This window comes from Eumetopias jubatus, unplaced genomic scaffold (genome assembly GCF_037043125.1).
Source record: "Eumetopias jubatus isolate StellerSeaLion01/CBP00866 unplaced genomic scaffold, mEumJub1_p1.0 scaffold_12, whole genome shotgun sequence".
NCBI classification, from domain to species: Eukaryota; Metazoa; Chordata; class Mammalia; order Carnivora; family Otariidae; genus Eumetopias; species Eumetopias jubatus.
The window spans coordinates 102708221-102735520 of record NW_028274818.1 but is presented as its reverse complement, the minus strand read 5'-3'; the positions used below and the strand labels follow the sequence as shown (position 1 = coordinate 102735520).

Below are 27300 nucleotides of genomic sequence, written 5' to 3'. Positions count from 1 at the left end.
GAGCCAGGCTGAGTCAGAGGGGCCCCTTCAGCCCCATCTTAGGCTGGGGACCTGGCTTGGGCCCCGCCCACAGCCTGACCACTATCCCTGGTGGCAGTCACCTCCCATCACCAGCTGTGATGATTTGAGTCCTTGCTGATTCTGTCCATGGTTCATCCAGTTGGGATCCCCTGGGCCTCTCTGTGCCAGGTCTGAGACCCCCTAGGGCTCCCCTACCATCTACCACCACCACCTCCTCCCAAGAGATAGAGGTCCCTCCCTCACAGGCCAGCGGGCTTTGAGTCCTGCCCTTGTCACCACCCCCACCCCACCCTGAGAAGAGGGGAAGCCCCAGAGGGCGTGGGATAGTTTCTGTTACCTCCTTCCTGCCCCCAGACCTGTTGTGAGTTTTGCTTTCTTCTTTAGCAAGATATTTTGGCTTCTAGGCAAGGAGGGATCTCCAGTGAGCCCCTGTGCCCCAGGCTTTTCAGACCCAAGGACTGGCCTGAGGGGCCCAGGTGCCTCTCAGCCAAGGCAGAACGAGCCCATGGAACGCCCTAGCATGGCCACCTTGGGGCCACTGGCTGATCTTCCTAAGTTAGATTTGCACTTGCGCGTTCAGCTTTGCACATTTCAAATAAACACATGGTTGCAGCTACGCTGGTGCCCATGCCCTGTGACTCCGGGGGGACAGGTAGCCCGTGGGTGCCTGCCGCGACACGCCTGGGAGCTGGGACTGGACCTTTCAGCTGCTCTGCTGATGTGAGGCATGACCCCCAGCACACGGGAGCTCTCTTCCTTTTCCCATCCCCCAGGAATTCCGTGAGTGGGCCCAGACCGTTGCTAGAACCCAAACCCACAATGTCTGAGTTCTCGAGCAGATAAGCAACCCGATCAAAAAGAGAAATCTATTCCTTAAAAAAAAAAAAAAAAAAAATACCTATCAGGCGGCATTTGGATGTGTGATGCGTGTTGGAGTGTGATGTCAGCTCCTGGGGAATCCCTCCTTCCCTTTCTGGGTGCCCTGGAGCCATGCACTCTATGCCCCTTTCCCTTGGGTCCCTGCTTGCCAGGTACTGCAGAGCCCATGCCCACCAAGCCCCCTGAGTGTCGGATTTGCACTGAGCCACCGGTCAGCCCTAGCCCGGCTCCACTCATGTGGGTCTCTTCCCACCCAGACCGAGGGGCTCCCTCTTGGTTTGCGGTGGCTGGCGTCACCGCACTGGCCAGGTGGCCCCTGAAGCTGGCTCCACACCCAGCTCCCACCCCGCAGTGCACCAGGCCAGTGTCCCCCGTACTATCCCTGTCTCAGTTCTAGTCCTGAACACTCTAGAGCTTATACATCCAGAGGCGCCTCTTTGGAGTCCCATCCTCAGCACCCCTCACCATCTGCCCCATCAGGGACCCCGGATGAACCCATTCTCCCTGACTCTCGTCCCTGTCCCCGTGACAGAGCTGGTCTTGGCCAATCACCGGCACCCCCCACCCTCCACCACTTCCACATCTCCCACCAGTTCCTCCTTGTGGGTCGGAGTCACAAACAGCTGGCTCCTCCTCACTTCCTCCTCCCTGGGGATCAGAGCTATTGTCCTGCCCAGGACCCTCCCTGGCCAATGACAGCCCACCGGCAGAGCTCAACCCACTACCCAGAACCAGGTTAGTCCTGGGGGGGGTGGGGGCGGGGGGGCAGGCTCTCCCATCTCCCAGAAGGGTGGGGTCCACCGCCAGGCCACCCACACACACTCGCAGCTCTCCCAGCTTCTCATTGACCTCCTGGTTCCCAGCCAGCAGTAAAGGCCTCTGTGCAGCCCCAGTCGATAGCCGGTCCACGTCTAAGCTTTCATTGAGCGTCTGCTGGCCGAGTCCCGCTGGGAGGGCAGCTAGTGTGCGTGTGGAAGGGAAGAGACTAGGTACCAGGACCTCCGACGAGACCCGCCTTGCATCAGCACCCTGGAAGAGGGCAGCCCAGGGCTAGGGGGCAGGAAGCGAGGGCTCCAGGCCAGTCTCCATCTTTCACCAACCCACTGCTGCTCTCTAGGCCCACCCTTTCCATCTCCGAGACTGGGATAAAAACCCTTCTTTGCCTGTCCTGCCTCCTGGGAAATCAGAGGTGACAGGGCTTTGTGAAAGGTTAAAGGGCTCTCCACAAAGGTCGGTGATCACTCTGGGAGGAAGAGGGCAACAGATGGAGGCACTCTCAGCTAGCAGCTGCACAAGGCTTAGTAAGGGCAGGGAGAACTGATCTGATCACCTGTGGGGGCTGAGGGCTTGGGGCGGGAGGCAAGGGAGAGGGCGGGAGAAGGAGCTCCGGCGCCCTGCCCCCTCTCCCCAGGAGCAAGCAATAGGTCTGATGTCTGAGCTGCCCTCCCACTCCTCCCGGACCCCTTTTTGGCCTCCTGGAGGCCCCAGCTTGCCAGGGGTCAGTCCACAATTGCTCCGCAAAGACCAGCAGGAGTCTGTTTTCTCAGCCAGAGTGGTCTCTGCCCTAAGCTATGCCTTGGGTTTTGGGGCTGCAGAACCCAGCGGTGGCGAAGAAGCCAGGGCTGTGTCTGCCCCCCATCAGCCCCGTTTGACCTCTGAACATCTCTTCGGGTGGCGCCCGTTTCCGCAACACTGTGAAGGTGCATAGATGGAGCAGTGCTCGGGTCTTCCCGGCCCTGTAGCCCTTGGGCTATTTCCGGCAGGGGGAGCGCCGAAAGGAGAGGGCGTGTTGCTCGCCCTCGGGATTTATGAGAACCAGACGTCGACTTCCCCTGTTGCGACATCTGGGCCTCCTCGGGGCTCCCATTGTTCCCGCGGCGTAAGGTCCAGGACAGCGGCGGCCTCCTCCTGGCGCCCATCCCCAAGGGGCGCCCACGCCCCCCATACACCCCACTATTCGGGCCACCCACCCGGCCCCCACCCACCGCGCTCCCGGGACACGCTTCCGCGCACGGGGGACTCTCGCCCCAAAGGGGGCGGCTGCAGGCCAGCTCCTAACCCCCTGGCCCCAGGGCTCGGCCGCCGCAGCCGCAGCCCCAAGGAAGCTAGCTAGCACCAGCCGCGGGCGCGGTTCAGGCTCGGCCGAGGCCTGGGGGCGCGCCGGGGGCGGGGCCGGCGCGGCTCGAGGCGGGCGGGGGGCGGGGCCCGCGCCGGGGGCGGGGCCGAGGAGGCGCGCGCCGCGCGGGCGGGGGGCACGAGGGGGAGCGGGCGGGGCGCGCGCGGCGCGGGGCTGGGCTCGCAGCGCGCGGGGCTCGGCCGCCGGGACAGCCGAGCCGGGGCCGCGCAGGGCCCGCGAGGAGCGCACGAGCCTTCGAGGTTGCGGACGAGGGAAGGAGGAGCCGCAGCCAACGCCGGCACCCGCCCGGAGGGAGCCCGAACCCGCCGCGGGCCATGAGCCGCCGGGCCGCGGTCGGGGCAGCGCTCCGCCGGCGCCCCGGCCCGCCCGATCACAGCTGAGCGCGTGTAGGTACGGTCTGCTTGTCCTCAGTTCCCTCGTCCATCTCCTCAGACCCGGGCAGTCCCTGAGGGCGTGCGTGTGTGTGCGCACGGCTGCCCCGGGAAGCGCGGCCGCACGCGCCCTGGTCCGCGCGTGTCGTCTTTGTGTGCGCGGGTGGGAGGGAGCGCGACGGAGGGGATGCGCCCCCGGCGGGGACCCACTCGCCGACACCCCCCCCTTCCCGGCCGGGCGGGAGTAGCGGAAGGGGCCGAGCCGCCTCCGGAGCAGCTGCGCCCCCGCCCCCTCCTAGGGCCCAGGGCCCGCGGTGGGGCGAGCGCAGCGGGCCCCCTGGAGGAGGGGTCTCCGGCTGGGGAGCGTCGCGAGGGAGCCCGCGTCCCTTCCCTGGGCTGCGAGGGCGGGGGGCCGGGCCAACCTGGAAGGAGGGTGCGAGCCCCGGGAGCACCCTATCCAGTCCACAGTCGCCGGGCCGGCACGCCCTCCATTCGGCCCAGGCCGTCTTTCTCACGGTCACCAGTTCGGTCCGCCTACCCCGGGAGCTCTCCGACCGCCCTCGAGAGTGGGGAGGACCGCTGTGGGTGCCCGAGAGGCCGGCGCCTTTAAGAAGGGGCGGGTTCATGCCCTCCATTCAGGCCCTTCGGCCTCAGCCATTGATGAACCTGCGGGCCGCGCGCGGCCCGGAACCGCGCCAGCCCAGCCCGCCAAGGCCAGGCAGAGGCTGGGACCCGACCAAGCCCCCCCATCAGCCCACGAAGTGAGGTCTTCAGAGGCAGAAGTCTGCAGTGACTGGGGTGCCTTAGGATCCTCAGGGCGGATCGGACAGCCAGCCTCAGGAGTAACTGAACGTGGATAAGCCAGAATCGGTGTTCACACCGACTTGGTGCAGGGGAGAACCTCAGGGTTGGGAGTCAAGCCCGGGTTGAACCCTGCCTCTGCACCTTGAGCCTCCATCATGTACCTTGTAAAATGGAGATGGTGCTGCCTCCCTCCTAGCTGGGTGACCAGCAAGAGTTGTCCACTCCAACACAGGCCACTGATCATGGGGTGAGTGAGGGCAGGGGGAGGGAGGGGAGGTTTCCCTAAGAGGCTGTGGTTGCCTCTATGGGGGACGTGACCTGAGCCCCCCCTCCCCCAACTCTGTGGCTACTTTAAACAGATTTCTTCCTTCCTGGCCTCCCTGCTCCATCCAGGAGGCGATTGGTCAGGGGAGTGACCTAGAACCTTACAGCCCTAGGAAATTTGGGAGAGGTGTGGCAGTAGGGGTCAGTGCTGTTAGGCTGGCATGAGTCAGGGCGTTTGTGGGGGTCTGGAAGGCAGAGTTTCTCACCAACTGCTCCCTTGTACTCCTCTCTCCCTCTAGAGGGCATGCATGATGGTGGGCAAGAGATTCTGAAGCAGGTTAGTTGAATGGTTCTAAGTAATCGAGGGTTTCTATATACATGCTTTTCCTCTTACCTGTTGTGGAAAATGTGTCTAAATTTTCTAAACCCTTCCTCCCTCCTTAGTGGGTCTCCTAGGGAGAATACACACACACACACACAACCACAACAAAGAGTGGGCTTCCCCCAAGGCTGAGCATTTGGTTTTGAGTTGATGTGCCAAGTCTCATGTAATCTTCACATTAGCCCTGTGGGTTTGGTACTATTATTATCCCCATCTTACAGAGAAAGAAACAGATCAGGGAAGTGAAATGACTTAGGCCAGAGCCACTCAACCAACAAGCCAGGCCTCTAAGCCACTTGTCTCTGACAAGAGCCTGGTCGTGTACCTCTTGCACTGTGTACCTATCCTGGGTTGTGTGGAATTAGGGTTTTAGGTGCCATGGGTCTCCTGGCTGCTGTGCCCATGGGGTTCTTGGAGTCTGCCTCACTTCCTGCTCCTCATTGTCCACATGGGACCGAGGGGCGGCGGCAGCCTTGGAGCCTTGGGGAAGTTTCTCTTCCCCCCTCACCTGGTTAGGTCTGTTTTCAGACCTTCCTCTGTCTAGAGGAGGTTGTAGCCCACACCTCTTTGGGCAAATCAAGGCAGGGTATCAGTGTGTAGGACTATAGCATCTTTTGACTCCTCTGGATGATGCAGGGTTTGGGCTCCATTCTCCAGATACTTCGGACCCTCTGTGGATAGGGCCCACCTGTGGGGTGGGTATAACACCTGCTGGGGGCTCATGGTCTGGTGCTATTGTAGAGGGGCAGGAGAGGGAGGGTGGAGGCGGGGACAGGACAGAGGGGGTGTTCCCAAGGCCTCCACCAGCTCAGGGGCCTGGCGGCTGTGGGGGCAGAGGAGTGGGAGCCGGTGGGGCAATGCCAGGCTGGGTGCTGAGACTCCGGGCAGAGAGCAAGCAGGGGTTGGAGGAAGAGAATGTAATAGAACTCGGAAGTGGTGAGTTTGAGGTGCCTGGAGATTAGCCAGGGTGGGAGCTCAGTTGTTCAGGGAAAGACCCAAGGAAGCTTTATAAGCACCTGTTAGTACCCAGAGGTCTGTGGTACTCAGAACTGGGGGGGGGGGGGTATTGGAGGTCTCAGGAGTCACTGGTATGTGTGTCATGGAAAAGTCAGAAGGCAGACTGGTGGGCTGGGTAGTAGGAGTTGAGGGGGGGTGTCTTACAGGTATCAGGGGCTGGGCCAGAGAGGTCTGGGAAGGGTATGAATCCAGGCCTAGGTGAGATCCAAGGCACTGGGAGAGACTTCAAGCTGGAGAGGGGGTGCCTCCGCTCTATACCCAGGGAGGGCAGGGCGAGTGCAGCTGGAGCCATCCCAGCCTGCACTCCACCGACAGCTGTCCAGGAACTGTCCAGCACCAGGTGCTCCTGAAGGAGAATGGGCTTCCCTCCTAAGCCCCCAGGCCCCAGCATAGCTCACTGTCCTGGGCCCCACTGCCTGCTCATCTGACTTCTATTTCCTCCAGGGCCCGGCTCTGGACTCCCCTGCCCTCCAGCCTGTCAGCATGCCCCTTCTCAGGGTGGGCATCTCCTTTCCTTTTCCTGAGGTGGGGCCTGGGTGCCCCCCCACCCGAATGCTCTCAGAGGAGAGCTCCCCACGGACAGGGCCCTGTTTTGAGTAGCGCATACTGCAGAAAGGGACAGATGTGAACTCAGCTCCACCCTCCCCTCTCGCCCATTCTATGGTGCTGGACCCCCCCAGGATGTCTCCTGGCACACGGTGGGAACCCAGTGCAAATCCAGTGAATGATAGGTCAGTCACCGCCCTTGCCAGAACCCTCTTTACGCACTGTACAATGGGCAAATCCTCTCTTCCTGGCAGGGAAGATGTGAGAGAAGGGTCTGAAACAGGGACATAGCTCAACTGGGTGTGGGTTCTCGGAAAAGACCTTGGCCACAGTGTGGAGCCTGGATTTGTTGGGGGTTGGTGGGGACAGTGGGAAACAGGGAGGCCAGGGAAGAGCCATCTGCTCAGAGCAGTGAGAGGACAAGAGGAATGGAGGCAGAACATTGATGAAGTAGAAGTAAAGCTTTGATTTCTTAACCAATTACCTAAGGACTTTTTTTTTTTTTTTAAGATTTTATCTGTGCGCAGTCTCTACACCCAACATGGGGCTCAGACTCACAACCCCAAGACCAATAGTTGCAGGCTCTTCTGACTGAGCCAGCCAGGCGCCCCGAGGTCTCAGGCTGTTAACCTTCTCCACCGTCCCACGTGTCAAATGACCAGATGTGCAGGTGGGGGCACAGGCAGGCAGTGGGGCCTCTGGGATGGGAGCAGCTGTGGGGCCCCCAAGGACCAGGGGTCTGCAGGTCCCAGAGCCAGCAGGGCTTGTCCAGATCGGGGGCATCCGTGAAAGCCCAGGGGCTCACCAGAAGGGCTTCCACCCTCCCTCAGTTGGCAAAGGCTGGCTGTGGGTGAAAGGCATGGGGGTTGGGGGCCTGAGCCCAGAGCTGCTCCAGCTCTTGACAGCCGCCTCCAAACGCTGCTCCTCAGCATGGGCCTTGGACCCATGAATCAGTCCGTGTGGGAGAGCAGGATGGTCCCCTTCCGTGCTACAGACCCTGCTGCTCCAAAAAGCCCGGCCCACCTGAGCGCCCTTCCCCCCAACCCACTGCTACCCATACAGGGCAAGAGTCCCCAGGGCTCTTACTCTGCACCTGTCCCTGTCACTAGCCACAGCGCCCTCCTCCCACACCCACTCAGCAGCAAGGGCCCAGGAGGTTCAAGACTGTTAAGACCAGAAATGATGCCCACTTGGGCCTCCTCCGGGGTCATGGGGTGAGCACAGATATTCTGTGTGGGGGGCTTGGGGAATTCCAGCCACACCTCACTCACAGGAGGCCTTGGTTCAGAGCCTGCCCTGGGGGGACGCACTGGGAGTGGCGGCGGGGGGGGGGGGGCGCGGGTACTAGACTAGAGAGCCAACACCCAAGTACCCAACAGTGACACAGGGAATGTGCGCTGTATACTCTGTGTCTCCGTCCGCGGGGGAAACTCAGGCAGGCAGCCCATAGGCGGAAGGCAGTCCTTGGAGGAAGGACTAGCCCAGATGTGGTCTGTGTCCTGTGGGGGCTGGAGGGGACCGCCCCACAGAGGACAGAAGGAGCGTTCGTGGTCAAGGGTGGGGTTGGGTTGGCCAGGCCAGGTCCATCCTGAGAAGCCTGGAGGACAGGACATTGGTGGGCATGGTTGAGGCCGAGGGAGGCCTTGTCTTCTCTTCTTGTGTTGGGGGGCCCCGGGTAGAGACCACAGTTTCCCCATCATGAATGGTTCTTTGGGGGTCACTGCCCACCCCAGCGCAGAACAGAGCACCCTCAGTTCTGACCCTCACCACCCCTTTTGGCACTTGGCTGTCTGGGTGTTCCCCTGAGCACGGAGCTGAGCGAGGGGGCAGGAGAAGGGTCAAGGACCTTGGTGCTGGATGAGCTTACCCAGGGCTAGCCCCCCGGGACAGCTTTTTGGGGTGCTGAGTGGCTAGCTTGCCCTGCAGGGCCTCCTTCCCTTTCCGGGGGGCAGATCGTCTCCTGTGGTGGTAGAAGCTCCAGCTGGCGTTCCGCACACAAGGCCCTGAGGCCCCTGCAGGTTGTGGGCCAGGCTGGTGCCTCCTGCCCCCCAGGCCTGCCCACTGCGGGTTGGATCGCTGGGTCGTCGGCCCATTAGCGGGGGAGGCTAGGCTGCCTCATCAATATTTTAAGGAATGACCGGGCCGTGGGGTCCGGAACTGCGTGTGGCAGGGGCTGATGATTGGCCTTCTTTTTTGTGTTCCAGTTGTGACTGCTATTTTTACCACCGGAAGGCCAGCCGCCCCCTCTCCCAGGCCTCTAACCGGGTGTGTCGGGGGCGGGGGGGTCTTCCATCTGGGTTCCTGGCCGCGGGGTTAGGAGAATCCTCGGCTTGGAAAGGTGACAGGCAAGGACTTGATTAGGCTTCCCCCATCTCGCCTCCCGGACGCTCCCTCCCATCATGCGCTGGCCCTGGTGAAATGGGAACCAAAAAAAACAGGAGCCAGGCAGGCCAGCGGAGCCTCGAAACCGGCAGGGTGATGCATCAGGGGAGGGCGGTCTGTCCGGGTGGGCACCCTTTGTCTCCCGCCCCCGTCCTCACAGAAGAAGCCTGAAGATGAGAGACAACCCCTGCCCATTCCTGGTCCCAGGGAGGTGACAGTGGGGCCCCAGTCGTCAGCGTCCAAGGGCCATGACAGCCCCAGGCCTTGGAGGCCACTGCTCAGCACCCCATTTCACTGATGGGGAGCCAGGGCCTGGCCTGAGACGGCGAGCCCACTGTTGCCCAGTCCAGCGCCCGCCCGCACTGACTCAGCAGGTCTCTTCTGGCTCCCCGGGACCATAGGCGGAGGAACTGGGACCCTGCCCACAGAAGCAAGAGGGCCAAGGACCACTGGGGCCATGGGAGCTCAGGGAGGGAGGGCCAGTGCAGGGGGAAGGCTTCCTGGAGGAAAAGGTTTTACGCAGTCTAAATGCCAAGGAGAATTTGAGTAGTCGGTAGAGTGAGGACGGCCATCCAGGCAGGGGCAAAGACCCAGGGGGATCCCCAAGGTGCCGCTGGAGGAGGGAGAGCCCAGGGCCAGCTGGATTCATCCACGAACCTTCCAGGCCAACCAGACGGCAGGGGCCGGGGTGAATTCGGCCACCCTGCTCCTGGTACCACTGGGATCCCCTCCCCACTGAGGTTCTGCTCTTCCCACATCCGGGTCTGGTCACCTGCAGAATGGGGGAGGGTCCTGTCTCATTAATTGGGTGACACACCGGCTGGTCCCTAGAGAGGGCTGGAAAAGCCTCCTGGCTTCACCACCCAGAGGTTGGCGGGGGGCGGGGGGGGGGGGGTCCCGGCTCTGCCCGTGGCCACACGTGGATTATAACCGTGCACCATCTGCCTCCTGTGTTGTCCTTCCAGGGAGGGGTAGCCCTCCTCGCTATTTCAAAGTGAGGAAACAGGCTCAGAGGTGGGAGTTGTGGTTGGCGTCCCTCACCCAGAGGGTAGTGGGGCTGTCGGGCCTTGACCCCAGGTCAGCCAAGATCCCTGCACTTGGTCTCATCCCCAGTTTTGGCTCCAAGGGCAGTTGGGTTGGGGCTGAGCCCTCTTCTGTGGCCGGCAGCCTCCCCTTCACAGAAAGCCACGTCTGGGCCTCCATCTCCCCATGTGTAACTAGTGTGGGGCTCCCTGCTGGCCCTGCTGCTTGTAACTTTGACCTCTGGAGGCTCAACCCCTGTCCTTTCCATGTAGCCCCAGCCAGACCCAGGGGACACTGAGGGCTGCTGGCCTTCAGGCCTACTAGGTTCCTGGCCAGCCAGCAAGGGTGGGTAGGGGAGGTCAAGGCAGGCCTAACCTCCCAGTGCCTCCCAGGCCAGTCCCCACCCCAGGGCATGGCCACAGCCACCATATCCGTGGCAAGTTCTCTGAGTCCCACCCCTGGCTCCAGTGAGGACTAGCTGGGACGCACGCTGTGAGAGCCTCCCCCCCAGGGCCCTGTCCGTCCGCTCTGCTCCTTCATCCCGCAGGAAGAATGGGGAGGACCAGAGATTGATGTGCAAAGATGCCCGCTGGGACTGCTTTCCCCCCCCACCCCGCCCCTCCTCCCAGCCCCACGTGGGGCAGATGGGTGTTCACACTGGGAGCTGGCTTCCCAGGCTGCTGTGTCACCCAGTCTGAGCCTCCTGGCAGAACGGGGAGGAAAGGCCACTGTGGGGAGCACAGCCCTGCTGGCTGAGTGGGTGGGCTTGGAGCACAGGAACAGAGCCTCACGGGCTTAGCTGCAGGGCTTTCTCCCCACTCCCACCCCCAAAATGTGCCCCTCAGCAAGTCAGGACAAGGCCTTGGCTCTCTACCTTCCCTAGAGGCCTTGGTGGTGGTGGTGGTGGTGGCAGGTGCATTCCCACCTCCACCCTCATTCCTGGCATGTGCCTCGTGCCTGCCTTCTGCCCCCAACGAGTGTCTATACCAGATGGGAAGACAGACATGGGAACAGACAGCTGGAGCACCCGGTAATTGGCACCTTGCTAGAGGGGCTTCTGGGAGGGGACTGTTGGAGCTTGGAGGAGACACTCATGCCACATAGTGGGGGGAGGCAGGGGGGAGGTCAGGGAAGGCTTCCCGGAGGAAGTGGCCCCTGGATTCATTATTGAAGGATGAGTAGGAGTTAGCCAGATGAAGAAAGGAAGACGAGCAGGCCCCATTCTCCCCCATTCCCACCCACTATGTCCTGAAAGTCTGCCTCCCAGTTACTGTTCATCCCTGCGGTAAGGTCAGTCTTCGTCCGCTTCCCTCTTCACTGTCATAAAGGCCAACTCTGCGCCCCCCTTCTCCAGGAAACCTTCCTAACTCCCAGCTACCCTCTTTCTCAGGCCCGGATAGGAGTCTCTGAGCAGCCCTGACGGTTGGGAAAACTGTCCTCTGTGCTAACTAGCCTCATCAAGTGGCCCGTTTCCTCCCTGGGGCTGTCCTGTGGTTATTGACCGCCGGTCGATGGCCGAGGTCGCCCCGAGGTGAGCGGGAATTCCCACGGTGCCGTATGGCCCAGAGGCCCCACAGATGATCTCGTAGAAGTGGGGCAGCTATTTTTTACCAGGCATTTAATTACAGAGTTTGGATCCCAGAGGAGAGATGAGCTGGTGCTCCCAGGAGCTCTGAGGGAAGGGCCGTGCTGGGAAATGTGGGGTTCCTGGGAGGACAGGTGGAGGCATGACCTGTCTCAGTTCCCCTAACACCAGGCTGACCCCCTCAGACAGGGGCTCCCCAAGGCAGGGCAGGACCTCATCACCCCACTTCCTCCCCACTGGTAATTTTCACCCTAGTCTAGGGGCAGGGGTGGAATATATAAACACAGCGGGCTGGACCTGTGCCCCCAGGAGCGGTAGCCACCTTGGGGGACAAGGAGGCAAGGCCCCCAAATGCCTGCGCACACCAGTAGTTTGGCGAGCCAGAGTAATATAGGCTGGATGGGCCTGGGAACAGGAGCGAGCTGGAGGCCCTACCGCGGACCTCTTCAGGAAGGCCAGGTTTGGATGGGAGCTCGGAGGGAACAGCATTCCAGAAGGTGGGAAGAGTGCAGACCATGGGGACGGAAAGAGGTGAGAACGCAGTGCCTTCAGTGCCAGTATGAAAAACAGGTCCTACTTGATCCACCCTGGAAGGTGAGCCCCGGGGTTCTGGAGTCGGGGGGCGGATCCCAGGCCCGTCGCCAACGAGCTGCGTGTTCTCGGGCCCCATGTGAGGGCTTAGGCAGTGACAGCTGTGACGTGCCTGACACATCCATTTGTTCATTCAGTGTTTTATTATTATTTTTTAGTAATCTCTGTACCCAACATGGGGCTTGAACTCGCAACCCTGAGATCGAGAGTCGCACGCTCTACCGGCTGAGCCTGCCAGGCGCCCCCATTCATTCAGTGTTTCCCGTGCCTAGCATGTGCCCAGCACTGGGGACATAGCCACTTAAAACATTGCATTCTCAGGGGAAGGGTGTGATGGGGAGTGGGGGATAGGACAGCACAACCAAGCAAGGGAACAACTGGTATGTCAGATGGGAATAAGCACCACAGAAAAGTAAGCAAGCCGAGGGCATGCAGACAGCAGCGCTGGGCGGAACAGGAGCATTCCTTACTCTCAGTAGAGTGGGGGCCAGGGAAGGCTAGTGGACAGGATGGTAGATGAGCAAAAACCTGAAGGAGGTGAGGGAGTGTGGGGGAAAGAACGTTCCGGGCAAGTGCAAGAGAGAATTGCAGGTGCAAAGGCCCTGGGGCGGGCCCCAGCAGCAGCCAGAGCAGAGTGGGTGGGAAGAAGTGGCAGGAGATAGGCTCAGGGAGGTAAGTGGAGGCAGATCATGCGACAGCCTGGGGGTTATGGGTGGGACTTCTACTTTGAGTGGAATGGGCGCCAGTGCAGGATTATGAGCAAAGGAGGGACCTAATCTGTCTTGTTTGAGGAGTGATGACTCTGTTCCTAGGTGGAGAACAGACTGGGGCAGGGGGGTGGGAGGTGGGGTGGGGAATGAGTCGAAGTTCTGGGGGACCAGTGAAGAGGCTGCTAAAGTATGGCAGGGGAGAGAAGAGGTCATGTGAGCCCCTGGAGGGCAGCCCGGATGATGAGTGGAGGAAAGGTTGGGTTCTTGGCATATTTCAAAGGCAGAGCCGGGAGGAATGCACACTTCTTCCTGTCCACCCACCTTTGGGGGCCCTCAGAAGAGGTCAGCTTGGGAAGCTAGGTAACAGGAGGCTCATGGGGACCCCAAATCAAGGCACCTGGGACCGCAGCCTCCGCCAGCCCCAGAAATGACCTTGAGAATGCCCTTTCAAAAGTGTGACGGGGGGAGGGAGGGGACCCCCTCCTGCAGACGCTGCCGTCCTTCTCTGCTCTGAATGGCTGCATGATGTCGCCCCCCACCCCAACACACACACAGCCCCAGGGAGCCCCGGGGGAAGAGGGGCCGGGTGGGCGCTGAGGTCCCAGAGTCACCCCGCGCTCTTGTCGCCCACAGCCGCAGGGGGCTGCGATGGGACGGGAGCCATGAATGGTCCCGCCCCCGGCCCCGCCGCCGCCCCCGCCCCCGCCCCGGTCCCCGACTGGCGGCAGTTCTGCGAGCTGCACGCGCAGGCGGCCGCCGTGGACTTCGCGCACAAGTTCTGCCGCTTTCTGCGGGACAACCCGGCCTACGACACGCCCGACGCCGGGGCCTCCTTCTCCCGCCACTTCGCCGCCAACTTCCTGGACGTCTTCGGCGAGGAGGTGCGCCGCGTGCTGGTGGCCGGGCCCGCGCCGCGGGGCGCAGCTGAGCCCCCCGACGCCATGGAGCCGGAGCCGGCGGGGCCCGCGGCGATCAAGGCGGCCGCCTACGGCCACTCGCGGAGCTCGGAGGACGTGTCGACGCAGGCGGCGGCCAAGGCCCGCGTCCGCAAGGGCTTCTCGCTGCGCAACATGAGCCTGTGCGTGGTAGACGGTGTGCGCGACATGTGGCACCGGCGCGCCTCGCCCGAGCCCGACGCGGGCGCCGCCCCGCGGGCCGCCGAGCCCCCTGCCGAGCCGCGCGACAAGTGGACGCGGCGCCTGCGGCTGTCGCGGACGCTGGCGGCCAAGGTGGAGCTGGTGGACATCCAACGCGAGGGCGCGCTGCGCTTTATGGTGGCGGACGACGCGGCCGCGGGCCCGGGCGGCACGGCCCAATGGCAGAAGTGTCGGCTGCTCCTGCGCAGGGCGGTGGCCGGCGAGCGCTTCCGGCTCGAGTTCTTCGTGCCGCCCAAGGTGAGCGCCCGGCCCAGCGTGGGGGGCCGCTGAGGGTGCCAGGAGCTGGCTCCCGGGGCCACACCGCTCGGCGGCCTGCCCTCCTCCATCCTTCATCCGGGGCTCCTGGGTGGCTGGAGCCTCCCAAACAGGGAGGGCGCCTGAGGTGTGTTGGTTCCCGGTGCGGCTCCCAGGCTGCAGCCCAGTCCCTGGTGGGTGGCCCTTATCTGACCCAGGTTTTGAAAGCTAAGCTTCTAGCTGTCTCCAGCACTGCTGCTCGCCTAAGTGCACCATGCCCCCTCCCCAGCTTGGGGGCTCACCATCGGAGCCCTGGGGGTGGCTATGGGCCTCCTCCCGGGTGGCACACCCGCCCTATTGGGAAAGTGGGAATAATTGTAACAATAGTGCCCATTTTCTGAGGGCACACGGCATGCCGAGCCCTAAGCCTGGTGCATAATCTCATCCCCCCAGGCCCCCCACAGGGTGGGCATCATGATCCCCAGGTCACCAAAGAGAGAACAAAGGAATACTCAGAGAGGAGGTGTGGCCTGCCCAGAGTCACAGAGCTGGTGGGTGGCAGAGCCGGGCTAATTATACCCACCACCCTGGTGGTCCTGAGAATGGAGGAGCGTGGAGGTGGGAGCTACTTGTGTGCTGGGAGGTTCGGAAAGGTGGGAGGTTGTGCTGGTGCAGCAGTTGGCAGCACCCCAAGAACCACCCAGCCCTCCCTCTCCTCCACTCCAGGCCCTCCCTACTCCCCGGCACCTTTAGTCACCCTGAGCCTCTCGCCTCTCTCCATCTCCCAGGCTGTCAGACTCTGGGTGCACCTCCTTGCCTCTCTCTGCTGGAGGGGCAGGGTGTGGGCTCCCCAAGGCTGGGTGCCCACGAGCTGCATGGACTCTGGAGAGATGATTTCCCGGGGACACACTTATTGCCTTGAGTCATAGGACCCTGACTTCCCAAGGGGTTTTTGCCTGCCAGGCCCCCACCAACAGGCCCCTGAGAGAAACCCTAGACCACTAAGTCCAGCTCCACCTCTCGTCAAGCAGAGACCAAGGCCCGGGGAGTGGGGCAGGCGGGGTGGGGCTGGCCCAGAGTCGCCCAAAGGGCAAGGACAGAGGCCCAGGGCTCAATGCCTCTGGGCCTGAGTGGCAGTTACAGCTGCCTGGCTGTAAATAGCGTCCGCTGCCCTTGGGGGAGGAGGTGCAGCAGCTGGGACCTCTCTTTTAAAAAGTCTCACCACTCGTGCCTCAGCTCTGGAGGGATGGCACCGCCTGCCGGCCCTGGCCAGGGAATGGGAAGGATGAAGTGTGGCTGGAGTGGGGTCAGAGGCCACTCACTGAGCTCGGACAGCCGCATCTCGAAGGCCGGGCGCAGGAATCGGCCCCTCTGGCCAGCGGGAGCCCAGCTAGAGCCCCCAGACCAGGCCCGCACCGCCCATCCGTGTCTGTTCTCCCTACTCCGGGACCCTGAGCCCCGGCCCCACTGGCCGGCAGGATGGCCTGCCCTGGCCCACCGAGGCCCTCAGTCCCTGCTCCAAGCCCAGCCCTGCCCCCACTGGCTGGCGGCCAGTGCTACCAGGAATTCCCATCAGCCTGCCCACCCAGCGTGCGGCCCTTCCCTTTTCCTGCAGAGAAAGTCCCTGTTCTGGAGCCCAAGCCTTGCCGGGAAGCTCAGTCTCAAGCCAGCCCTGGGGGGACTTTAGGGCCGTGGCCAGGAGCCCTGGAGCAGAGTGAGGAGGGCCTAGCACAGAGCGGCCCTCCCTGGGAGCCCTGACAGCTCACCTTGGTTAAACCCCACACTGGTCCCTTTTCTCCCCCCGGGGACACGGCCCTGCCCCTCTCCAGGAGTCCTGTTCTAAGTCAGGGACCCCAGAGCCATGCTCTGGAAAGTCTGGTCTAAAGGGGGAGGGCAGCAATTTTTTTTTTTTTCCTCAAATGAACTAGGATGGACTAGAAATTCTCTCACTCCATCACATACAGGATAAACATTGTCTGGTGAGACATTTCAGGGACCTTCTTACCCAAGTACATATGTAGTGGGTCACGATGTCAAATCTATTGCTTACTATGGGTCGGGGTCAAAAATGTGAAGACTACAGACATGGTAGGTACACAGGGCAGGAGGGCAGCCCAGGAGGAGTTTTCCCCTCGGGCTCAGAGGCAGGAGACTCAGAATTGGGTCCCAGCTCTGTCTGTGACTTGCTGCGTGACTGTGTGGGGAGGTCCTGTTGTTTCCCAGAAACCCCCTCAACTTATGCACCTGTGAGCAAGAGCCAGGGCTGCCACGGTGCTCCAAGCTGAGGGCGGCTCTGACCTCTGAGGGGTGGGAGGGTGCAGAGGCTTTCAGAAGACCCTGGGTGACTCTCTCACTGACGCTTCCTCTGGCCTCCCAGGCCTCCAGGCCCAAGGTCAGCATCCCTCTCTCGGCCATCATCGAGGTCCGCACGACTATGCCCCTGGAGATGCCAGAAAAAGACAATACGTTTGTGCTCAAGGTGAGCCCCGCCCCCAGCCGCCCCAGGCCACCTCCGCCTTGGGCAGCACAGCCTGAGGCTACTGCAGTGGGAGAGAGGGTGCGGAGCCTGCTGCAGGGCCCCGGGAGGGAGCTCTGGTGGTGGGGGCCCAGGACCGGCCACAGATGCCTGGCACACAGCTAGGCCTTGAACCCGGGCCTGGGGCTATAGCACCGCGGGCTCTGGGTGTCACCCACCTTTTGGGGCCCCCCCGTTCCCATCTCCCCCTGCCCGTTGACGGTCCCCTGAGTTTCCCTTCCTTGCCTCCCTTCCCCAACTGGAACCAGCATATACCCACCCCACAGCCCGCAGCACCTATGCAAATGGCCCCGTCCCTGGGCACTGGGGCGTGGGGACCTGCCTGGTCCCACGGAGGGCACAGAGGCACCGAGGGTGGGCGGGGGAGGCACCCCGCTGGGTCTGGGGGCAGCTCTTCCTTTCCCCAGGCTCCGCCTCGCCAGGGTGGCCTGCTTGGGTTGCTGAGGACATGGCTCCAGGCTGCCAGGGCTGTGGCCCTGGGCCTCCTCGAAGCATTGGGTGTTTGTGAAGCCAAGGCCCCAAGGAGGCCTGGTTCCACCACCACCCCACCCCCAAAGAGGCGTGAAGCCCCCACCCTCCCTCTTCAGGCTCTTCGTTGGGTTTATGTTTTACTCATCCTTGTTTATTTAGCCACGAAACTCCCTTATTCATTTAGCAAACATTTGCCAACCTCGTACCCTGAGTCACCCCAGGCCCCCGGGGGCTGAGGACATAGTCCCTCCCTGCCTGGCTTTCTTGTATGCTGGGTGAGGCAGGCCCAGAGCCTCGCTCCCGACAGCCGGCTGGCCACCGTGCTGCCCACGGTACCCAGGAGCCCCGAGGCAGAGGGGCTCACCTGCCAGCCCCACTCTGGGCCTCAGTTTCCCCATCTAGTCAGACAGGGGTGGAAGGTGGTCTCTGAGGCCCCTCCCAGCTCTGAGCTGCTGGGAGGCAGCAACTGCATTTTCACCAGGAGACACACCCGAAGCTGAGAGCCCGGGGCCTTGGCATCACGGAGATCTGGGTTCAGGTCCCAGCGCTGCCCCTGAGTGCGGGTGTGAGCGAGTCACCCGACCTCTCTGACCCTCAGTCTTCTCCTCCGTAAAGTGGGGAAAACCTACCACCTCCTTCACAGGGCTGTTGGGAAGAGGTCATCAGATATGGGCAGGGTGACCCTCTGGGCACTGCCTCTCCCAGTGGCATGGGGCATAGAGGTAGAGTTCTAGGCACTAAGGTGTGGGAGCCCCTCAGCTCCGTGTGCTAGGCCAGCTGGCCCTTCTTGGACTTGAGGGTTGTGATGCTCTTTCACCCCATCTCCGGGGTGCCAGGTCAGCGTGGCTTGCTCAGAGGTTGCATCTCCAGGGCCCGAGGACCTGAGCTCCGTGGGGCTGGATATCATCCCCAGTGATCCCCACTGCTGGGCCCAGGAGGGAGGGGCTGCTGAAAGTGCGGCCAAGGCTCTGTCCTAGGGACTCTGGCCTGGGCTTGGGGTGGTGCCCGACGGTGACCACACTGTCTTCCCTGCTGCCCACACCAGTGAGCCCCCGTGGCGGAGGGGTGGGATGAGCCATCTGCCCTGGAGTCTGCAGCCCTGCACTGAGGGCTGGACTCCCGGCCACCCCCTCCCCAGGTCGAGAACGGAGCTGAGTATATCCTGGAGACCATTGACTCACTGCAGAAGCACTCATGGGTGGCTGATATCCAGGGCTGCGTGGACCCCGGGTGAGTGCCCAGGTGGCCCCAGGTTGGGTGGATGAGGTGGGGGCCCGGCTGGGTAGTGCTCCATGGTCCCCCCCCCCCCAACTTACAGGGTGAGGTTTCTGGTGAGGGAGGGAGCTGAGCTTGGGAGATGGGTTTTCTCACGGCAGTCCTGGCCAGGCTCATTCGGACCCCCAGCCCCAGTAGGCTCTTGGGGGGCCTGCTCCACAGGGCCAGGGCCTAGGGAGCTGGAAGAAAGTCGGACTGGGACTTGTCCTTACTCCAGGGGAATCTGAGAGCACTAGGAAATGGGCAGTGGCGGGGCGAGCGCAAAGGGCCAGAGGTGGCAGAACAGAGGCAAGGCCCCGCATCCGGCCCTGGGGCTCAGAGAAGGTATACTGGTAGAAGCACTCCTCTCCTCCTCCGAGACTTAAAGGAAGAGCGGGCCTGAGCCAGGCAGAGGGGACTGCCCAGCCAAAGATGGGAGGGGCACAGGGGCCTGGGACTTGCAGGGGATGTCCAGGCCTTTGGTCGGCCAGGCGTAGAGCTGAAGCGGGAGGCTGTGATGAGAGCCTAGGAAGCTGGTAGGTCGGAGGCAATGGGGAGCCATGGCTAGTAATAAGCAGAGGGCAGTACCGGGCAGCTGTGTGGGGAGGAGCAGCGGGGACCCTGGCTTCACGATCCAGGAGCGATCCCGAGGCCGGGAGTAGGAGGGGCAGGCCGGCCAACAGCCGAGCATTTGGCTCTTCTGGCTAATGGGGTGAGCCAGGCCCCGGGGGGAGGGGCTGCTGCTTTCTAATTAACAGCTTCATTTGAGGAAGCGCAATTAAAGGCCTGAGTGCCTTCCAGGCCCCCCTTCCCTGCCCCATCCCCCCAATGGCTGTGCTCTGTCCTCTGTCACCGCCCCCCAGCCATCTACTGTGCAAATTCTTCCCCCAGCCCCTGTGAAGGTGAACCTCACTTTGCAGTCTTTTGGAACTGGCTGGGTCCCAGACACCTCATGTCGCAGGCAGGGAGGCAAAGGCCGTGGCAGGGGAGGGAGCTGCCCTGCCATCATTTGAGGGACACCCCCTGGGGTCCCAGGAGGAGGGCAGCCCCTCGTGGATCAGTGTGAAGGGCTCATGTGGCCTCAAGGAGGACTGCACCCACTCGGAGACCTCTCCTTATGGCCCAGGCATGTCCCTGGTGGCCACAGAGCAAGCTGATGGCTTGGGACGGAGGGACATGGAGGCAGAGGGACCCAGACGAGCAGGAGAGGGCTGCTGCTGGCCATGGGGACTGTCAGCCGTCTCATTGGGGTTCCGCGAGCAGCCCGTGCTCGGGGTCTGAGTCCCATGGTGGGACACGGTTGTGCCTTCCTGCCTTCGCAGGGACAGTGAGGAAGACGCCGAGCTGTCCTGCACCCGGGGAGGCTGCCTGGCCAGCCGAGTGGCCTCCTGCAGCTGTGAGCTGCTGACAGACGGTAGGTGGGGGCGGGGCTGGCCAGGGGGAGTGGAGGGCAGGGTTAGCGGGGGTGCTGGTGCCCGGATGGCCCAACAGACCCATGCGCTTCCCCACCCCCCACCCCCGCCTCTTCTCCAGCAGCGGACCTGCCCCGGCCCCCAGAGACAACAGCAGCCGTGGTGACAGCGCCACACAGCAGAGCCCGCGATGGCGTTGGGGAGTCCCTGGTCCATGTCCCGCTGGAGACCTTCCTGGAGACACTGGAGTCCTCGGGTGGCGGCGGCAGGGACAGCAATAATACAGGTGTGTGCACAGTCTTCTCTCCCTGGGCCTCCTTCCTGCCCCCCCACCCCTCCCCCAGGCCACGGGGGCCCTCCTGAGCCCCAGAAGCCAAGTGATGTTCCATCCCAACGGGAACACTGCATGGCAGCTCAGTGGTTCTGGCTTTTGTGAGCGAGTCCGGGAAGGTGATCCCTCCCACAGGCCCTCGAGTCCATGGAAAAGGAAGGGGTGGAGTGTCAAGGGTTGGAACCAGGGGTTGGGGACAAGGAGACTTGACTGGTTCCCCGGTTTCCTGCTGACTTATAGAGTGACTCCGGGACAGTCGGTCTTCCTGTGCCTCAGTTTACCTGATACACTGAACTAGTGAGTTGGGTTGGTTCCCTGACTCCTTCTAAGAATATTCAAACAGCATTTTATGCAAATACCCAAGAAGCTGTGGCATCTCTTCTCTCGTTTACTCACCCCTTCCGCTCCCTGCCCCACGCCCCTCACACTGCCCTCCCTCTCCAGGGGAGGAGGGAGCGGAGCTGGAGCCGGAGGCTGAGCCTGAGCTGGAGCTCTCGGACTACCCCTGGTTCCACGGGACGTTGTCACGGGTGAGGGCAGCTCAGCTGGTGCTAGCAGGCGGGCCCCGGAGCCACGGCCTCTTCGTGATCCGCCAGAGTGAGACTCGGCCTGGGGAGTACGTGCTGACCTTCAACTTCCAGGGCAAGGCCAAGGCAAGTCAGCCGGGGCGTTGACGGGGTGGGGGAGGCGGCAGTGGGGGGGAGGCGGGGCACACGGGGGCAGTGTGGCCAGCCCCGAGGGACCGATAATGAGGTGGTCCTGGTCCTGAGGTTGCACCTGTGCTCCAGGGGCAGGCACGACTTCCCACGGGCGTGCCCTCACCCCACCTGCATCCCCCCACACACCTCCCTGAGGGGTGTAGTCAGCCCCAGATGTGGCTTCTTAATTATCCAGATGGGGAAGTCACCCGCTGGTGGCTGAGCCCACAGGAAGCCAGGCCCTTCTGAGGGTTTCACTTTGACCCTATGCATTGGGGATCGCTTAACCACTAAGGCTTCTGAGGGTCTCCGCCCACAGCCACGCTGGTGCAGGGCCAAGGTCAACCAAGGCCCTCCTGCCCCACCCACATGCAGCTAGCCTGTCTCCTTCCCTGCTCAGGTCAGTTCACCAACCCCTCCGGAGCCCCAGCTCTGAGCTAGGCCCATGGCAGCCCCAGGGTCACAGAACCACACACAGGCGGGCCTCAAGAGCTGGGCAGGAGAGGAGGAAGCAGACTGGCCCACAGGGCCGCCAGGCAGGGTCTGCAGGGGAAGGGGTTCTCCTGAGCCCACCAGCCAGAATAAGGGGTCAGTGACCTGAGGTGTGCAGTGGATGGAGAATCCTCGAGGTGAAGAAGGGAGATCCAGACAGGGCACAGCAAGGGGGTAGCAGTTGTGCCCAGATGGGGGGCTCTCGAGGAAGGACACCGTGTGCTAATAACAATAAGGTGCAAAGGAAAATATGACAGAAAAGTTAATGATGTTGGGGTGGGGGGGGTTGTGGTTACAATGAGACCAGAATGGGCGGGAACCTCAACCCCGCTCCCCGCACCATCCCAAATTTCCGATAAGGCAACAGACCCGGCCCCGGCTCCTCCCAGGACACCGTTACGGTCCGTCCCTGCTGGAGGAGGGGGCACCCCAGGACTCCTGCTCCAGCCCTGCTCTGGTGGTCAGTGTCCCAACCCCCGGCTGGCCTGGCACAGGCCCTCCCCTGGCTCCCTGGGCATCTCTCCTTGGCAGCGGTGGCCCCAGCATGGAAGAGGCAGCACCTCCCCCGGGGTACGTCCTTGGAAAGCAGCTGCCCTTACCAGTTCCTCTGGCAACGGGGCGTGTAGCGCTGTCCCTGGCAGCCCGAAGTTTCCTTCTGGGGCAGCATTGCCTCATGTGGCCTCCCGGGAGCGCCTGGATCTGACTCGTGCCCAAGTCAGAGGCTAGGATGGTGCCCAGCCCTCTCTGGGGGTATGGTGGGGTGGGGGAGTGGGGGGTGGTGAAGCAGGGTGGGCGGCTCCTCTCCTTCCTAGGGCATGACCCAGCCTTGAACTCACCCCAGCTGCGGCCCTCTCAGAGCTGGGTGACTATCCAGGGTTTGACAAGTTAGTCGTGGGATAGAGCAGGACCTCCAGCCTACTGCGTGCACACCCCCTAGGCAGCTCTTTTCACCTTCGGATAATAAAAGTCTGGAAGGTTTTCCTGAAAATTGAGTTGCACCTTCCCCCTGAGCCCCAAGTCTGCCTAGGCCTATGCCCTCAAAGGCCCTACCCAGACTTGATGCTGTGGTAGGACCCCACTAGGCTGTTCCTCTCCAGTTGAGCCCCTGCCCTGGGCTGCCAGGAATGCTCCCTGGGTTCGCCACACTGTTCTGGCACTTTCTGGCCCTGCTGAGCGGCAGAACTCACTCATGGGACTACCTTCCACCCCCAGGGCTTCTCTGTCCTTTATGCAGGGGGCCAGGCCAGCTTCCCCCCAGAGACAGCTACTCTTCCTCCTGCAGGACACACATTGAGCAAAACAGGGCTGAAGCCAGAGACCTGTGGCTCACCACAAGAGACCACAGGCTTGTGGCTCCTCTCCCTGTGGCACTTGTCACATGCGGGCCCTGGAGACCCCCGGAGGAACCAGCTCTGTTCCCTGTGCTCCAGGTGCTCCCACTGCAGCACCATTAAGAAGGACATGTGGTCACTCCTCCCCAGCTAGACTCAGGGTCTTTTCTGCACCACCACCACCCCCCGCCGGACCCCGGGCTTTGGCTCTGCAGCAATAGCAGGCCGACTCCTAGCCTGCCAGGCTGGGAGAATCACACAAATGAGTTTTCTTCCTAGCTCTGTGACTGTGGGTGACTCCCTCCCTCCCTATGCCTCCGTTTCCCCATCGCTAACATGGGGACTACAATCTCTACCTTCTGGGGCTATTGGAGACCAGAGATGGGGGTGCAAAGGGCATGATGCGTGCGCTCCTAGCATGGGGACTAAATGCACGGCTCCCTTCAGTCCCCAGCCTGGCTGTTACCCTCCTTCCCCATCCTCACTACCGGAGTGACCCCCTAAGAGGCGGCTCAGTGTGTGAGGTGCCCCCGCTCTGACACAGCCCCATATGGTCTCTGTGAGACTTGGTAATGACCCTCAAAGGCGTTTGCAAAGCAGTTGGCTAGCCCAGGCCCCCACCACTGACCACACCCTCCTGTGCCCACAGCACCTGCGCCTGTCCTTGAATAGCCACGGGCAGTGCCACGTACAGCACCTGTGGTTCCAGTCCGTGCTTGACATGCTGCGCCACTTCCACACCCACCCGATCCCACTGGAGTCCGGCGGCTCTGCAGATATCACCCTCCGCAGCTATGTGCGGGCCCAGGGCCCCGCACCCGGTAAGATTTCTCCCAGTTGGCCTATGTGATGGCTCAAGCGGACAGGTGGGCCGTAGGGGGAGGGCGTCACCCACAGGCTGCTGCCCAGCACCGCTAGCCGCCGCCCCCCCCCCCGCCTCCCCCGTGGGATGAACACCAGGTCTTGGGCAGTTGTAAGCAATCCGGGCCATCAGGGTTGGAGGGAGGGGGGCAGCGCAGGGACCAGGTCCGGGTCCTGAGTGACTGGGGGCAGGCGGAAGGTGGTCGCTCAGAGGCAGCGCTGAGGGATTCCCTAGACCCCTGCAAAGCTGGGGCTCAGCGCAGAGCTGCTGAAGGAAGTGCTGGGGGGCGGGGAAGGGTGTCGGGCACATGTGGGTCTGTGTGTGCCCTGTCGCCCGTCCCCGTGACATTAGGTATCCGGCGGGGGGGGGGGGCTGGAACCAGGAGAGCCAGGCCACCCCGTTCCTGAGGGTCTGCGCGTCCGCGTGTGACGCGCCGGGGCTGGGGACAGCGGGGGCGACGGTGCCCGGCTGGGCCCTGACGCGCCCGCGCTCTCCCGCCGCAGCCCCGGGGCCCTCGGCCAGCGCCGCGCCCGCGCCCCCCGCCTGCTGGAGCGAGCCGGCCGGCCAGCACTACTTCTCCAGCCTGGCCGCGGCCGCCTGCCCGCCCGCCTCGCCCTCGGAGGCGGGCGGCGCCTCGTCCTCGTCCGCCTCGTCGTCCTCGGCCGCGTCCGCGCCGGCCGCCCCGCGCCCCGCCGACGGCCCGCTGAGCGCGCGCAGCCGCAGCAACAGCGCCGAGCGCCTCCTGGAGGCGGGGGGCGGCGGCGCCGACGAGCCCCCGGAGGCCGCGCCGGGCGAAGGAGCGCGGGGCCACACGCGCGCCGTCGAGAACCAGTATTCCTTCTACTAGCCCCGCACGGCGGCGCCAAGGGCCTGGGGCCGCCTGGCCCCGCCGCCCGCCGTGCGGTCGCCCCCCCGCCCCAACCCGTGCCCGTCCATCCGGCCGTCCAGCGGACCCGGCCGGCCCCAGCCCGGCGCTGGGTGGGAAAAGCGAAGCTCTTCAGTGAAGACATAAATGTTATTAAAGAGCCTGTTTTAGGGACTGCACTCGGCTCTCCTGCCATCCTTTCTTCTGCTCTGGTCTCGGGGACTGCGGGGAAGGACGGGGGGCGGGTACCACACATGGCATCCCCACCTCCTTACCCCCTCCCCCCATTGAGCCCACAGTGGCCTGGCGCCTGCCCGGCCCCCACCCAGCTCTGTCTTTGAGGGGACCCAGCTCCCCGTCCAGCAGGGAGACGTCCGGGAGGGAGACAACCGGCAGTACCTGAAGGAGGCGGAGAGCTAAAGCGCTAGGCCCCACAGCAGGGCTCAGGGGAACTGCCCACAGGGAAGGGATGGGGGAGGGGGCTTTGGTGGAACTACACGTGAGGGGTGACCCGAGCAGACGCTGGGGGGCAAGCATGCAGGGTGGCAGAGGGTGGGGGAAAGAGGAGAAGGAAGAAGTCCCCTGATGCAAGGACCCGGTGAGGACGGGCCGGGGAGCAAGTCATGGGGGCCTTGAATGCCAAGATGAGGAGCTGGTCCCTGGCTGCTGGCTAAGAGAGAGTAAGGGTGTTCCCGTAGGGGACTGCAGGTCAGTGGCTGGTGGGGCAGGTTCCCTCCACATTAGCCCTTTGGGAGACTGGGCAGTGGGAGAGGCTGGTTGACTCAAACTTGGAAGAGGCCTGAGGGCCCTCTCACCCTCCCCTCCCGCAGCCTCAGCCCTTGCTCCCCTGCAGGCAGAGGTCCAGCCGGGGCTCCTGTGTCCCCGGGCACTGGAGACACAACCTCAAGGTCACAGCACGCCAGCCCTTGGGCACTACTCCCCCTGAGGAGGATCTCCCTCCTGCTGAGCTAAAGATTAGCACCCCCCTCCCCCCATCCAAACACCTGGGGCCACAGACCCAAGGTTCCCCCACCCAGGAGTGCCCTTGCAGGGCCTGCGTCCATGAGTCGGACCCCCAGGTCAGCCCCATCCTCCTGGGTCTGCAGCTGCAGCACCCACCGCCCTTCCGCACGCGAGGGCCATGAGCACCCCCACTGGGCTCCCAGGGCTTTGCTGCTGTAGCTGCCCAGTCCCGGTTCACAAAATGACCCGGGAGTGACTGAGCATTGCTCCTGCTGCACCCCGGAGAGGGGGGAGGACAAGGCCGGTGCTCTGGAGAGCTGCCTATGCCCCAGCATCGCCATCCATGTGCCTGGAGCCTCTTTGTGCTCCTGCCCCCGTGCCCTGGTGGTTTGGGGTCTGTCCCACCCCGACAGTTGCAGGGGGGGTCTGGGGTGAGGCTCAAGCTGGGCAGAAGCCCAGGAGCTGGTGAGAGCTCTGGCTGCTTTCCTGCCTCTCAGTCATCTGGAGTCCCAGAACATTACTCCCCTCCGGCAAGACGCCGAGCCACAGACATCATCCCAAGCCTGGGGCTCCATCCCTGCTCCCTCAGTGGATTGCCCCTTGGAAGTGTTCAGAGTGGCCTCAGAGGCAGGGGGTAAGCCTTGAACACAAAGTGCGTGGTCCTTTGGGCCCTCCCCGCCCTCCACCCTGACACCGCGGGCCACCGCGGAGTGTCCTGAGTGTCCCGAGCGGGAATCTGGGCATGGAAGTAGGGCAAAGTAGGGCACTGGAGCCTGTCACCTTTGCTGAACTGGGGGCAATGAGAAAGTGGCAGAGGGTCTGCACCCACCCCAAGGATGGTCGTCAGGCACTGTTCCTGAAGTGTTCCCAGGGTAAAGTGAATCTGGGAGAGAATGGCAGAGAATGGGGATCACCGTGGGCTCTCTAAGGCACGCGAGGGCCCAGCAACAGGTGGTCAAGGGGAAAGGAGGCTCTCTCCACAGCCTGGCCCCCAGGGTGAGACCCTCAGGCCTACTACTCAAAGCGGTGCTCCCAGAAAGTCCAGACTCCGTGGGACCCTGGGGAAACCACGGCCATGGACCAGTGGCAGCGGCATCTCTGGGGGTGGGGGGAGCGCTTCAGGTGCCCGTTGTGTGCAGATCGGGCCCACGGGGTAGCAGGGGACAGCCAGGGAGGCCCATTGCAGCGTTGATGGGCAGCCACAGAGGGCTGGCGTGCCCGGGCTGCCTGTTGGGGGCACTGACAGGGCTGGGGACCGCAGGTGTGAGGGGCAGGGAGTGGTACAGGAGAGCAGCCGGGTTGAGGAGGCCTTGAACGCCATCCAGACCCGAAGGGCCCTGGGGAGCCAGAACCAGTTTGAGACGGGAGCGGAGGTGGTCTGTTTTGTGTTTTGGACAGATCACCCTGGGGCCGGAGGGTCGGGAGGAGGGTGGAGTGCAAGGGGTAAAAAGAGAGGCCCGGGGGCCAGGGAGGAGGCTGCTGTAGGTGTGCGGAGGGGTGATGAGCTGGGCCGGGGCAGAGGAGGAGGAAGAAAAATCATCCGCAGACTGACGGGAGGGGGCGGGGGATCTCTGGCTTGAGGCCTGGAGGCCAGTTGGACCCACCTGGAGAGCTCCACCCGAAAGGGGCTGTGGAGAACTGAGAATCCAATCCCCACACCTGGGAGAGAAGGAAGAAATCTTGTCCTTCTCCAGCAGGGGGTCCCAGGGACTATCTGGCTCTCTCCAGCCCGGGGCCACACCATCCAACCCTTGCTCTCAGATCTCCCAGCTCTCCCTTTAGGTAAGAGATGGGGTTAGAGCCTTGGAGAGGCGAGCCACTGCCATCGATACGCTCTCTTGGGAGGGGCCCTCAGCCCAGAGGCAGGTACGCTGTGAGGCTAAGTCTGGGCCCATGCGCATGACCGAGATGACCTGGTCTCAGTGCGCTTTGGGCTAAGCCAGGGGTGCAGGGTCTCTCTGGGAGGGCACCCAGGTCTGACC

General features: G+C 63.0%; 1 protein-coding gene across 2 annotated transcripts; it reads left to right on the top strand.

Annotated features, from left to right (window-relative positions):
* The first annotated feature begins 1499 nt into the window (after positions 1 to 1499).
* On the top strand, positions 1500 to 24404 carry SH2B2 (SH2B adaptor protein 2). 2 transcript variants are annotated; one of them, XM_028109955.2, is made up of 9 exons: positions 1500 to 1635; positions 13346 to 14106; positions 16481 to 16582; positions 18249 to 18340; positions 19687 to 19778; positions 19901 to 20062; positions 20552 to 20760; positions 23278 to 23449; positions 23994 to 24404. In XM_028109955.2, the coding sequence occupies exons 1-9, from the start codon at positions 1593 to 1595 to the stop codon at positions 24335 to 24337; spliced, it is 1977 nt and encodes a 658-aa protein (XP_027965756.1). In that variant the 5' UTR covers positions 1500 to 1592; the 3' UTR covers positions 24338 to 24404. The 2 variants fall into 2 exon arrangements, with proteins under 2 accessions (XP_027965756.1, XP_027965755.1); XM_028109954.2 differs by having other exon boundaries at positions 19898 to 20062; positions 23994 to 24403.
* Positions 24405 to 27300: the final 2896 nt, after the last annotated feature.